Raw genomic sequence first — 12,523 nt, 5'->3', positions numbered from 1 at the left:
CTCAGACTATGTGCTGATTCCCTTCCCCTTGTCCACACTCTCATGCCTTGGTAACCAGTCGCTGGCTGTGGTTCATACACTTTATCAATTCAATCAACATATTAATAATGATATGCTTCTTATTTCAATGCATTCAGCTACGTGATTCGAATACAACGTGGAAATTCAGTCTATTTAGTGGTGTTCAGAGAAACCTTCGGGTGTCCGTACTACTAAATGATGTGGTGGTTGAAGTGGATATGAAGATCCTCTGCTCCCCTCTACTGGTCAATATGATTTTTTCTACTGGCTTTCAAATCAACTTTCTTTCATTGTCCAGTAGCCAAAAAGCACAATCCTAGTCATATTAGCAACCCATGCTAGTTGTTGCATCTTTAGATGCCTCTTTCAAAAAATCTCATGAAACCACTTGTTTGTGCGGTGTGATTTTGACATAGGTTTTTTTCTGAAAATGGCATTATGGAACGCTACCTTGTACGCATTGCTGCGCTTATATGTGAAGAAATAATAGTTTATCAACACTGGAAGCTAAACATTCTGATCTGTTGCATCAGACTCATTGTTTCAAAAAATATATATGTAGCTTAGGCCTACTGGCTGTATGAATTTGGGATCTATAGTCCCACAACTGTCCCCCAGCGTTTGTTAGGAATAGCTAATTTCTTTCTCGTACAGAACGACAAGCTGACCAATAGAATAGGTACACTATGGGGGATAATAGATTGACAGACTAGTGAGCACGGTGGACACCCAATGCATATGGGGTCCGGTCAATTTCTCAAACGTCTGGAAACAGTGGCGTGTGTGTGGTGTAAAAGGAACATTTCAGAAAGAGTCTTAAACCTCTGCTTGTGTGTGTCTGCCTGTGCATGCGAGCTTGTTCCAGTGCAGATGTGTGTGTGTACGTACCTCTCGTAGATGGTCTTCAGGGTGACCTGGTCTGAGATGCCGTCAGTCTCCTCCAGGAAGAGGATGAGCCAGGAGGTCCTGTAGGGCCACTCCTCCGTCATGTTGATCCATGACGCCAGACGGTCCCAGTTAAAGATGATATGATTGGCCCTCAGCAGACGACCTGGACAAATGAAAAGTCAGCGACAGTTTCTCTACGAGTGGAGGGACTCTGTGTGCAGGCTTTTGTTCCTGCCCTGCTGTAACACACCCAATTCTACCAATCAGTGGCTCATCAGGACTACCTTGATTAGCTGAAGACATTGTGTTAGAGCAGGGCTAGAACAAAATCATGTACACCAAGGTTGGCCTCCCCTAAGTGACTAATAACGCTTATAAGTGCCATGCTGGTTGGACACCCCTCTGCCCTTGGGTAATAGAAAGGTCATAGGTCATCTAATAGGAGATGTGTTACCTGTATGGCTCAGTTGGTAGAGCATGGAGCTTGCACCGCCAGGATTGTGGGTTTGATTCCCGAGGCCACCCATATGTCGGCTAAATGGCATGTATTACCTGTGACAGAGACGATGTTGAGCAGCCTCCTCATGGTCTGGGGGCTGATGTCACTGAACCAGTCCTCAGTGACCAGCAGCTTGGTCAGGTCAAAGGACATCTGTCTGGTGACGGTCCTCTGAATCTGCCTCCTGCGGTATGTGTCCTACACACAGAGGAGACCTCAGATTAACCTAAAGACAATCTTTATACTATTTGTAAATGCCCTTGGTCTTTCCACAATCCGTAGTTTTTCTTTAGTCTGTGGCACATTTATATAATTAGAGTTGATCTTGTTCGACCTGTCCTATGCTCAACGTTTTAAGTGACCCTGTGACCGAGTGGGTGACCATCTCATGATGGCCTCATCACCCTGTGCAGTGTACCATGTGACCATGTGTGTGACCTCTAGTCTAATTCCCACACTCTCTCCATCCTTCCTTATTTCACCACTCCACCCATCCCTCACCCACCAACACACAAGGGCATCTGTTACTGAGCCCAATCAACTGGGAATGTCCCTTGTTGGACACAGAAATGCACTGTTTGCTACTGACATAGATCCATCAGATAGGAGAGGAGATGACTGTTTTGCTCATCTTGTCCACAGTAAGACAGAGTAACTTTCCTGACACAGTTAGACAAACGTGTATTTGGATCCCCACTAGCTGTTATAATAGCAACAGCTGCACTTCTTGGGGTCCACTGTAACGTATACGCAGGGAGTCAGGAAGTAGGTGTAGAAGGCGAGTTTAATCATAAGAAACATGAAGATAATAAAAACAGGAGCAGCGTACTGGACGTAAACAAAACCAATACTGCCTGAAGACTGAAGTACCTGAGGGCTAAATAAAGGGAGAGTAATCAGGGTGATGATGGTTGCCAGGACCGGTGGTTAGTGACCAGAGCGGTAGGAGGCGTGACATCCACACAGTGTTGTGCGTGTGGTTCATTAAACTATGGGGCTACATAGTTACACAGATCACCTCTTATCTGGATGTTCAGTCCAAAACGTGTGGAATGCTGTCTCTGCAGGACCACTGATTGCTTGGTACTGATTGCTGAACAGTACAGCAGTGGTAACAAGAGGAGAAAGCTCCTCTGCTCACAAGCCTTCAGAACATCACCATCACTAAGCTGACTTTGACCTCACCGGTAGAGAGAGATAGTGTATGGCCAGTAATGAGTCAGTATTGGATCAGTAAGGAGGAGAGTGACTAGCTCTCCTTTGATTTTAACTTAGATGTTTTGGACATGCTCAAAAATGGAAAATGATTGGTGAAAGTTAATAGTATTATAGTTTCATTGTTCGTTTTTTTCTTAATAACCATACTATCAGGAGCAATTGTTGAATTTTGATCATGAAAAGCCACTGCGATGGTTGGAATCTTTCCTCCAAAAAAAGCAAACTTACTTTGTTCACATCAAGCTAACTTTGTTCACATCAGGCCAGAGCCGAGCCCCCATCTTGTTTACAAGCCTGAGCTGGCCTCGCCTGCCTCCCATGACATCTTGTAAAGACAGACTCGACTAAAGATCCACAACTCTGCAATTAAGCAGCTGAGAGACAGAAAGCTTTTGTTCTCCCTCCATCCTCCTTCCTTCAATCCTTTTTATCTCCTCTTGTAAAGAGAGCCCCTCACTGCTTCCTGGCAACCAACGAGAGGGCCAACAAAAAGAAGCGTGCTCCGAAATAAAAGAGGACCCAAATAAAATAACAAAAAAAAAAGAAAAAAAAGAAGAAAATAAACCAGGCGCCCAAACAAACAAACAAAATGGGGTCCTCGCAAAGGGAAGGAGGCAGAGCCACTTAGCCTCCCACCGGCAGCCGCGGGTGGCAGCGTTTTGTCACCGGGACACACTGCTGATCCTCCCTGCCATTAGGTAGTGTGGAGTCGCAGCAGGAAGGATAAACAGACATTGCATCAGAGGCTCCTCCACGACGGAGACAGGCTTGTTTGCTCCCGACCTCCTCCATCCCTCTCTGCTATGTTCCCCACAAGGCTGGAGGAAGCTAGCTAGGCCCTCGTGCTTGTGGGTTTTGGTGCATCATCTCACCCTTTCTATCTTAGTCTTCTCCATCTGTGTCTATCAGGTATTTCACTGAGCTTTCATTGCCAGGACAGACGACCAATCTCCTCATGCTCCTTGTTGAATCACTTGTCTTTGTGCCAGAACTCTACAGTTAGAGACCTCTAGAGGACATCTGCAGGTAGAGACCTCTAGAGGACCTCTGCAGGTAGAGACCTCTAGAGGACCTCTGCAGGTAGAGACCTCTACAGGACTTCTGCAGGTAGAGACCTCTACAGGACCTCTGCAGGTAGAGACCTCTGCAGGTAGAGACCTCTACAGGACCTGTGCAGGTAGAGACCTCTACAGGACCTCTGCAGGTAGAGACCTCTACAGGACCTCTGCAGGTAGAGACCTCTACAGGACCTCTGCAGGTAGAGACCTCTACAGGACCTCTGCAGGTAGAGACTTCTGCAGGACATCTGCAGGTAGAGACCTCTACAGGACCTGTGCAGGTAGAGACCTCTACAGGACCTCTGCAGGTAGAGACCTCTACAGGACCTCTGCAGGTAGAGAACTCTACAGGACCTCTGCAGGTAGAGACCTCTGCAGGACCTCTGCAGGTAGAGACCTCTGTAGGTAGAGACCTCTGCAGGTAGAGACCTCTGCAGGACCTCTGCAGGTAGAGACCTCTAGAGGACCTCTGCAGGTAGGGACCTCTACAGGACTTCTGCAGGTAGAGACCTCTACAGGACCTCTGCAGGTAGAGACCTCTGTAAGGTAGAGCTCGCAGTAGAAGACCGTCTGCAGGAACTCTGCAGTAGGATCAGAGACCCGCGTAGAGGACTCTACAACTCTGCAGTAGGACCTCTACAGGACCTCTGCAGGTAGGACCTCTACAGGACCTCTGCAGGAGAGATAGAGACCTCTACAGGACCTCTGCAGGAGATAGAGAGACCTCTGCAGGTAGGGACCTCTGCAGTAGATCGACCTCTGCAGGACCTCTGGCTTAGGTAGGGCTCTGCAGGTAGAGACTCTACAGGACCTCTGCAGTAGAGACCACCTTCTGAGGTAGAGACCTCTACAGGTAGAGACCCTGCTGGAGGACCTCTGCAGAGGTTAGAGACCTCTAGAGGACCTCTGCAGGTAGGGGACCTCTACAGGACCCTCGGCAGGTTAGAGAACGCTCTACAGGACCTCTGCAGGTAGAGACCTCTACAGGACCTCTGCAGGTAGAGAACCTCTGCAGGTAGGGACCTCTGCAGGACCTCTGCAGTAGAACTCTGCAGGACCTCTGCAGGTAGGAGACCTCTACAGGACCTCTGCAGGTAGAGACCTCTGCAGATAGAGACCTTGCAGTAGGGGACCTCTGCAGGTAGGGACCTCTGCAGGTAGGGACCTCTGCAGGTAGGGACCTCTGCAGGTAGGGACCTCTGCAGGTAGGGACCTCTGCAGGTAGAGACCTCTGCAGGACCTGTGCAGGTAGAGCCTGGGTCCAGGCTGGGATGGATAGCAAGGTAGAGACCTCTGCAGGACTGTGCAGGTAGAGCCTGGTCCAGCCTGGGCTGGATAGCAAGGTAGAACCTCTGCAGGACCTGTGCAGGTAGAGCCTGGTCCAGCCTGGGCATGGATAGCAAGGTAGGGGAGAGAGTGGTGGATGGCTGGAAGAGCTTACCCTGCGGTTGAGGGCCGTCTTGTCCAAACTTGGCCTGATCCCCAGACTGCTCGAGGACAGCTTCCTGTCCATCTCCTCATGCCCATCCTGTGAAGAGAGGAGTGGAAACGGAGAGAAAGAGAGTGGAAAGAGAAGAGAAAGAAAGAGAATTAGGACAATCAGGATGTCTCATCACAACACCTGGTATAAAGAATCAACCTATTCAGTGAACACATTTATATGATTCCTATTTCCTACTGAATCATAGCAAGTTAAAATGTTTAGAGCTGTAAACCCCAATGAACCCATAGTGTGTGTGGTGTGTGTGTGTGTGTGTGTGTGGTGTGTGTGTGTGTGTGTGTGTGTGTGTGGTGTGTGTGGTGTGGTGTGTGTGTGTGTGTGTGTGTGTGTGTGTGTGTGTAAAAATGTGCACCCCTTTGGGTCCCAGGCCAGGATTAAGAACCACTGACCTATGTGGGTGTATGCTATACAGGCTTTTGTGTGTTTGTTGTTGTGTGTGTGTGTGTGTGTGTGTTGTGTGTGTGTGTGTGTGTGTGTGTGTGTGTGTTTGGTGTGTGTGTGTGTGTGTGCATTCCTGCAGGCCTGCCTATGCATTTGTCTTGCGTACCCTCAGGGTTGACCAGGTCTCCGTTGGGAGTGGGGCCGGCCATGCACAGCTTCCTGGTGGTGCTAAGACCTCGGCTGTTGAGAAAGACAGGCAGGTGGACGATGTTCCTCATGTAGTCGTGGCCGTTGATGTTGGAATCCCTGAGCACGCTGTTCAGGTTCTGGTTGATGGCCTTGATGATGATGTGGGGGTCACTGGCGAAAATAGAGATGAAGGGGCCTTTGGAGAACAGCACCCTCACCTGGTGGAGGGAGGGAATAGCAAGATGATTTATGACCAGGACCCATATCCACAAAGCCTCTCAGAGTAGGAGTGCTGATCTAGGATCAGGTCCTCATCTGACCATATCATCTTATTCATTATAATCAAAAAAGTTAAACTGATCCTGGGTGCATTCACTACAGTGCTCATCTGTGGTGTTTGGAATGATAAAAGCCTGAAATCCATTGAGCATGAACCTTGTGTGTCAGGTTTGTAGTGTCCTATTAGTGTATTCGTACACACGACTGGTGAAAACTACTCGACATCAACTTCTTAATATCTGTCAACTGCGGCCATCATTTGTAGTTTCTTGTTAGTTTGTGGGCTTCTGTTGATCACATTTCTGTTAATCACATTTAGTTTCTTAAGGAGCATGCAACAACAATTCCACCGGGGGGACTCCCTACTACTAGTCTCTCTAAATGAATGTGGTGAGACCTGATGGAGGACAGACAGTACACACACAGCGGGACTTTCCAAGCTGATGATGAGAGACGTCGTCCAAGTGTCACAGGATCCTGTGCTTTATTTACAGTCTATTAGCTGCAGTGACCACCCTCGGGCGGGGTGTGGGTGTGTGTGTGTGTGTGTGTGTGTGTGTGTGTGTGCAGCCAAACAACTATCTGATTATACTGAGTTTGTCCCTGTAATTCACTTATAGCTGATCATCACTCGTTCTGTACCTCTTCCAACCCCCCCTATTCATATCCATGAACTCATTATATGAATATAGCGCTGTTATAATCATACATCTATCTGTATTAACAGATGGAACAATATTTAGTTCACCGCTAATATTCGCATATAAATGAGAAACAAAAAGATGAGAATTTAAGAGGCCTTAAATTGGGTAATTTGGTTGGTTAATTTGTGCCACAAATGGGGCTTTTGAAAGTTAGCTGGGAAGGAGGCACTGGTTGGTTCGCACAGAAGATTTCATTAGCGCACAGGAGGCTGTCGAACTACTAGGGGGATTACTTGTCCCCAAATAATAACATTTAGCCGGAGGAAATTCTATTACTCCAGCTGGGAAGAGGAATTTGAACTAAGTGGAGCAGAGCGATAAAGGGGATGGCTACTGTATATGTGCTTTGTGTCCATAGTCAATACTATTTGTACTTTGTGAAAGAGGCTTTGAAAGGTAAATTGTGGTAATATGATATTTTACGACACTATAGGAACTTTTCCGCATGAGTTTGACTTTGGTGGTTTTGGGTAGTTTTGGGTGGTTTTGGGTAATAAATTAACCCTGGGTGGTTACGGGTAATGACTTAAAGGTACTACACACAGGATATTTTTTTGAATTTTTGCATTGTAATTTCATATATCTGTAGTAATAGTGTAATGGTAGTGTTTCACATTATTACTTACCTGCCAGTGTTGTGATTGGCTGTGATATTCACCTATTGATTTCTCCTGCCGGAGCTGCATCTGTTGTCAAAATGGGAAAGTTGTTCTGACTTTGTGGCTGTGTTATCTAGTGGAAATTGCTCTGTCATTTGCTAGTTGCAAAAATTCTACACTGTTTGCTCAATTTCAGTTTATGTGAGAAAACAAGCACTGACTAGTGTAGGGAATTGTTGTACCATCTAAATTGCTGTGAAATATCTTTTCAATAACAGCAAATATCTTTTTTCCGCTGTTTGAAGCTGGTGGACCAAAACTGAAAGTAAACAGCTCAAGCTCGAGTCTCCACCATTTTCCCGGGAAATGGGATGCGGGGGACAGGGGCGATTTGTTTTAAATGCAGCCTAGTGTTAGGTGAATTGCAAGATATTTCACAGCAATTTAGATGGTACAATGATTCCCTACATTATTCATTGCTTGTTTTCTAACACAAATTTAAATTGAGCGAACAGTGTAGGAAATGACATAGCAATTTCCGCTAGATAACACAAACGCAAAGTCAAAACAGCTTTCTGACAGCAGATGCCACTCTGGCAGGAAAAATCAATAGGTGAAAATGGCAGCCAATCACAACACTGGCAACTAAATAATACTCTGAAACATTACCATTCCACTATTACTGCAGATTTATTATGGACATCTTCTGAAATTAGAATGCAAAAATGTAATAATAACCCTGGTTGGTTATGGGTAATGACTTAAACCCAGGTGATTATGGGTAATGTCTAAACCCTGGGTGGTAAGAGGTCATGTGTGTTTTGTAATGTAGCCATTGTTACAAACAGACACAGCACAGGCACACACACTTACATGCTGACCACACCATCCGCGAGCATTGCAAAATAAATGTACACATACATGTTATTCAATCATTGCCCCCACAGTGCTCGTGAGCGTCTGCGTGGCCAGGCGCTAAAATAGAACTTGGTTCTATTTGTGACGCTCAACGCGCTGCAAGTCCGGCATCTCCCATCTCCTCATTGGTGTTTAGGAGCATATACCCACGTGGGTGATTGAAAGATGAACTGAGGTCAGAACTCCGTGCAGTCGGTAGTGGTAATGCTACTTAAGTTGTTGCCACCCGCCTATAAAGTCCAAAGAAGAAAAAGAAGCCTGAGGAAGGAGGAGAGATGACGAGTTTGGTTTACCGTTTTATCTGTGGATTAATTGTCGGAGTAGAGGACCTTGTGCACTTTCAGGTAAAATAACAACCCAATGTTTATATCCCCAGGACAAATTAGCTACAGCAATAGCAAGCTAGCTAGCTAAATTGCCATAAATGTTTCATGCTTTTTGACCTGTACCCGATTTAATATAATTGGTTTCAGAGTTTTGCTTTGATATTTCAACCTGCGTGTCCTGATCGCGTCTGGTGTGGGGTGAACAAAATCAACTTGCGCACAATGGCATACGCGGACGAACGCGCGCTTATGTTTGGTCAGCATGTTACATCACACACACACACACACACACACACACACACACACACACACACACACACACACACACACACCATCACAACAACCACAAACACCCAACAAACGCCACCCACCGCACACAACACACACACACACACACACACACACACACACACACCGTGTCGAGCATCTGCAGCACTTTGTCCTGCTCGCAAGCGTCCAGGCCGTCGATGATGACCGTCATGCGGGTCTGGTTCTGGGTGAAACCGTCGATGGTCTTGGCCATCTTTGACATCAGCTCCACCTCCTGCTTCAACACCTGGCATGGAGAAACCAAACACATACACTTCATCAATCAGTACACACTACATTTTGTATTCAATAGACATACAGACATATTACATATGATTACTTCTAATTAACAACACAGTTCATTTTTTTTTTTAACATTGAGCTTTTAAGTGTCTAACATTATCATGTAACCAAACAACTGCCCCAGTAGAAATAATAGGACTGTTTACACTACCTTCATGAAGCCCTCGCTCTTGAGCTTGTGCATCTTGTTGGCAGCGCTGTGCAGCCTCTTCCTCTGAGAGTTGAGGACGGAGTCGGCCACCTGCCACCAAGTCCTGCAGTTCAACAGGAGGGCCAGGCCCACCACGCTGGCCATGGCGATCAGCACCGCGTTCACCGTCAGGTTGTCATGCTGCACCTTCATAACAAAATAAACAAGTTCCACTTTCAAAAAGTCGTTTTCAATTATTGTGACTTTTTATGTACAGGGGAATCATACACAGACCTAAGTCACACACAGTACTGCACATACTCGACATGGTGTGTGTGTGTGTAGGTACCTTGAAGATGGCCAGCAGCGCCATGGCTGTGATCAGGCAGCCCAGAGTCACGACAAACAGCATGAAGCTGGGCACGCAGCACGTCTTCTTCCACTTCTTACCTGGGGAGTTATGCAAGCGATAATGCATGACAGAGTGTGCATTATTAGGGCCTGGACGATACCAACATCGCAATACTCATTAGTATCGTGGAAAGGAAACGAAACACAAAGCGGATTAACTTCTTTATGAAAACAGGCCTAATGGTGGAAACAAACATCATTATGTTGTCATCCAGTGTCACATTTACATTCCAAGCTATAGCACACAATATATTTTACATACAGCAGGTTTTTAAAGGACTATAGAGTTTGGTCTGCTTCGTGTTTACATTTTGCCATGGAAAAAATATTGCAATACTGGTATCGGGGCGGCAGGTAGTCTAGTGGTTAGAGTGTTGGGCCAGTAACCGAAAGGTTGCTGGATCGAATCCCTGAGCTGACAAGGTAAAAATCTGTCGTTCTGCCCCTGAACAAGGCAGTTAACGGACTTCCCTAGTTAAAAAAAGGTTAAATTAAACAAAAAATAAATACAAAAATCGTAACAGCCCTGAAATAACTACGCCCTTCCAATAGTTAGACATGAGGCCAATGACAGCCACATTAACACTAACCTGTACCCTACCTAGTCCCTTTACCCCTACCTACCTGTACCCTACCTAGTCCCTTTACCCCTACCTACCTGTACCCTACCTAGTCCCTTTACCCCTACCTACCTGTACCCTACCTACATGTACACATTACCTCCACTAACCTGTACCCTACCGGGTACAGGTTGTGAGGTCATTTGTACAATGTAGGTAGGGGTAAAGGGACTAGGTAGGGTAACAGGTTAGTGGAGGTCATTTGTACATGTAGGTAGGGTAAAGGGACTAGGTAGGGTACAGGTTTAGTGGAGGTCATTTGTACATGTAGGTAGGGGTAAGGACTAGGTAGGGTTACAGGTTAGTGGAGGTCTATTTGTACATGTAGGTAGGGGTAAAGGGACTAGGTAGGGTACAGGTTAGTGGAGGTCATTTGTACATGTAGGTAGGGGTAAAGGACTAGGTAGGGTACAGGTTAGTGGAGGTTAATCTGTACATGTAGTAGTTAATGTACATGTAGGTAGGGGTAAAGGGACTCGGTAGGGTACAGGTAGTGGAGGTATTGTGCATGTAGGTAGGGTAAAGGTTAATTCTGTGCATGTAGGTAGGGGTAAAGGTTAATTTGTGCATGTAGGTAGGGGTAAAGGTAATTTTGTGCATGTAGGTAGGGGTAAAGGTAATTTGTGCCATGTAGGTAGGGGTAAAGGTAATTTGTGCATGTAGGTAGGGGTAAAGGTCATTTGTACATGTAGGTAGGGGAAAGGGACTAGGTAGGGTACAGGTAGTGAGGTAATTTGCACATGTAGGTAGGGGTAAAGGTCATTTGTACATGTCGGTAGGGGTAAAGGTCATGTGTACATGTAGGTAGGGGTAAAGGTCGATTTGTTTACATGTAGGTAGGGGTAAAGGTCTCATTTGTACAATGTAGGTAAAGTCATTTGTACATGTAGGTAGGGGTAAGAGGGACTAAGGTAGGATAATTTGTACATGTAGGTAGGGGTAAAGGTCATTTGTACATGTAGGTAGGGGTAAAGGTCCATTTGTACAGTTAGGTAAAGGTCATTTGTTAACATGTAGGTAGGGTAAAGGTCATTTGTACATGTAGGTAGGTTGTAAAGGGACTCGGTAGGGTACAGGTTAGTGGCGGTAATTTGTACATGTAGGTAGGGGTAAAGGTCATTTGTAACAGTAGGTAGGGTAAAGGCAGTAGGGTTACAGTTTAGTGGAGTCATTGTACATGTAAGGTAAAGGTCATTTGTAGCATGTAGGTAGGGGTAAAGGGGAACTCGGTAGGGTACAGGTTAGTGGAGGTCATTTGTACATGTAGGTAAAGGTCATTTGTACATGTAGGTAGGGGTAAAGGGACTAGGTAGGTTTACAGTAAGGTAGGGGTAAAGGGACTCGGTAGGGTACAGGTTAGTGGAGGTCATTTGGTACATGTAGGTAGGTCATTTGTACATGTAGGTAGGGGTACGGGATAGTAGGTATTTTGTACTGTAGGTAGGGTTCTAAAGGTATTTGTACATGTAGGTAGGGTAAAGGTCATGTTGGTACATGTTAGGTGCAAACAGGTCATATTGTACATGTAGGTAGGGTAAAGGTCATTTGTACATGTTAGGTTAGGCTGTGAAAGGGCCTAGGTCGGTAACAGGTTAGTGGCGGTAATTTGGTACATGTAGGTAGGGGTAAAGGTCATTTGTACATGTAGGTAGGGGTAAAGGGACTAGGTAGGGTACAGGTTAGTGGAGGTCATTTGTACATGTAGGTAAGGTCTTTGTACATGTAGGTTGGGGTAAAGGGACTGGTAGGGTCAGGTTAGTGGGAGGGTCATTGTTACATGTAGGTAAAGGTCATTTGTACATGTAGGTAGGGGTAAAGGGACTAGGTTAGGTTACATTGTAGGTAGGGGTAAGGGACTCGTAGGGTACAGGTTAGTGTGAGGTCTTTGTACATTAGGTAAAGGTCCAATTTGTAACATGTAGGGTAGGTGAAGGGACTCGGTAGGTACAGTTAGGGAGGTCATTTGTACGTAGTAGTCATTTGTACATGTGGGGGGAAAAGGGACTCGGTGGGTACAGGTAGTGGAGTATATGTGACATGAGGTATGGTAAAGGTATTGTGGTACATGTGAGTGTGGGTAAAGGGACTCGGTAGGGACAGTATATGGAAAGGATGGTAGGTCATTAGTGAATATGGTACATGTAGGTAGGGGAAAGGGACTCGGTAGTG

The 12,523-nt window shown here is 46.0% G+C and overlaps 1 protein-coding gene across 1 annotated transcript in view; it reads right to left on the bottom strand.

Annotated features, from left to right (window-relative positions):
• Window positions 1-12,523, bottom strand: part of LOC111968377 (kinase D-interacting substrate of 220 kDa B) — a 114,014-nt gene that overhangs the window by 69,015 nt on the left and 32,476 nt on the right. Inside the window, 8 exon segments of the mRNA XM_070445061.1 lie at window positions 910-1,072; window positions 1,462-1,606; window positions 5,126-5,206; window positions 5,208-5,212; window positions 5,733-5,973; window positions 8,997-9,137; window positions 9,345-9,530; window positions 9,673-9,773. Of these exon segments, the coding sequence (XP_070301162.1) occupies window positions 910-1,072; window positions 1,462-1,606; window positions 5,126-5,206; window positions 5,208-5,212; window positions 5,733-5,973; window positions 8,997-9,137; window positions 9,345-9,530; window positions 9,673-9,773 (1,063 nt within the window).

The sequence above is a fragment of the Salvelinus sp. IW2-2015 genome, linkage group LG9 (assembly GCF_002910315.2).
Source record: "Salvelinus sp. IW2-2015 linkage group LG9, ASM291031v2, whole genome shotgun sequence".
Lineage (NCBI taxonomy): Eukaryota > Metazoa > Chordata > Actinopteri > Salmoniformes > Salmonidae > Salvelinus > Salvelinus sp. IW2-2015.
Note: the sequence above shows the minus strand (reverse complement) of the source record. Positions and strands in the feature narration are given on the sequence as shown.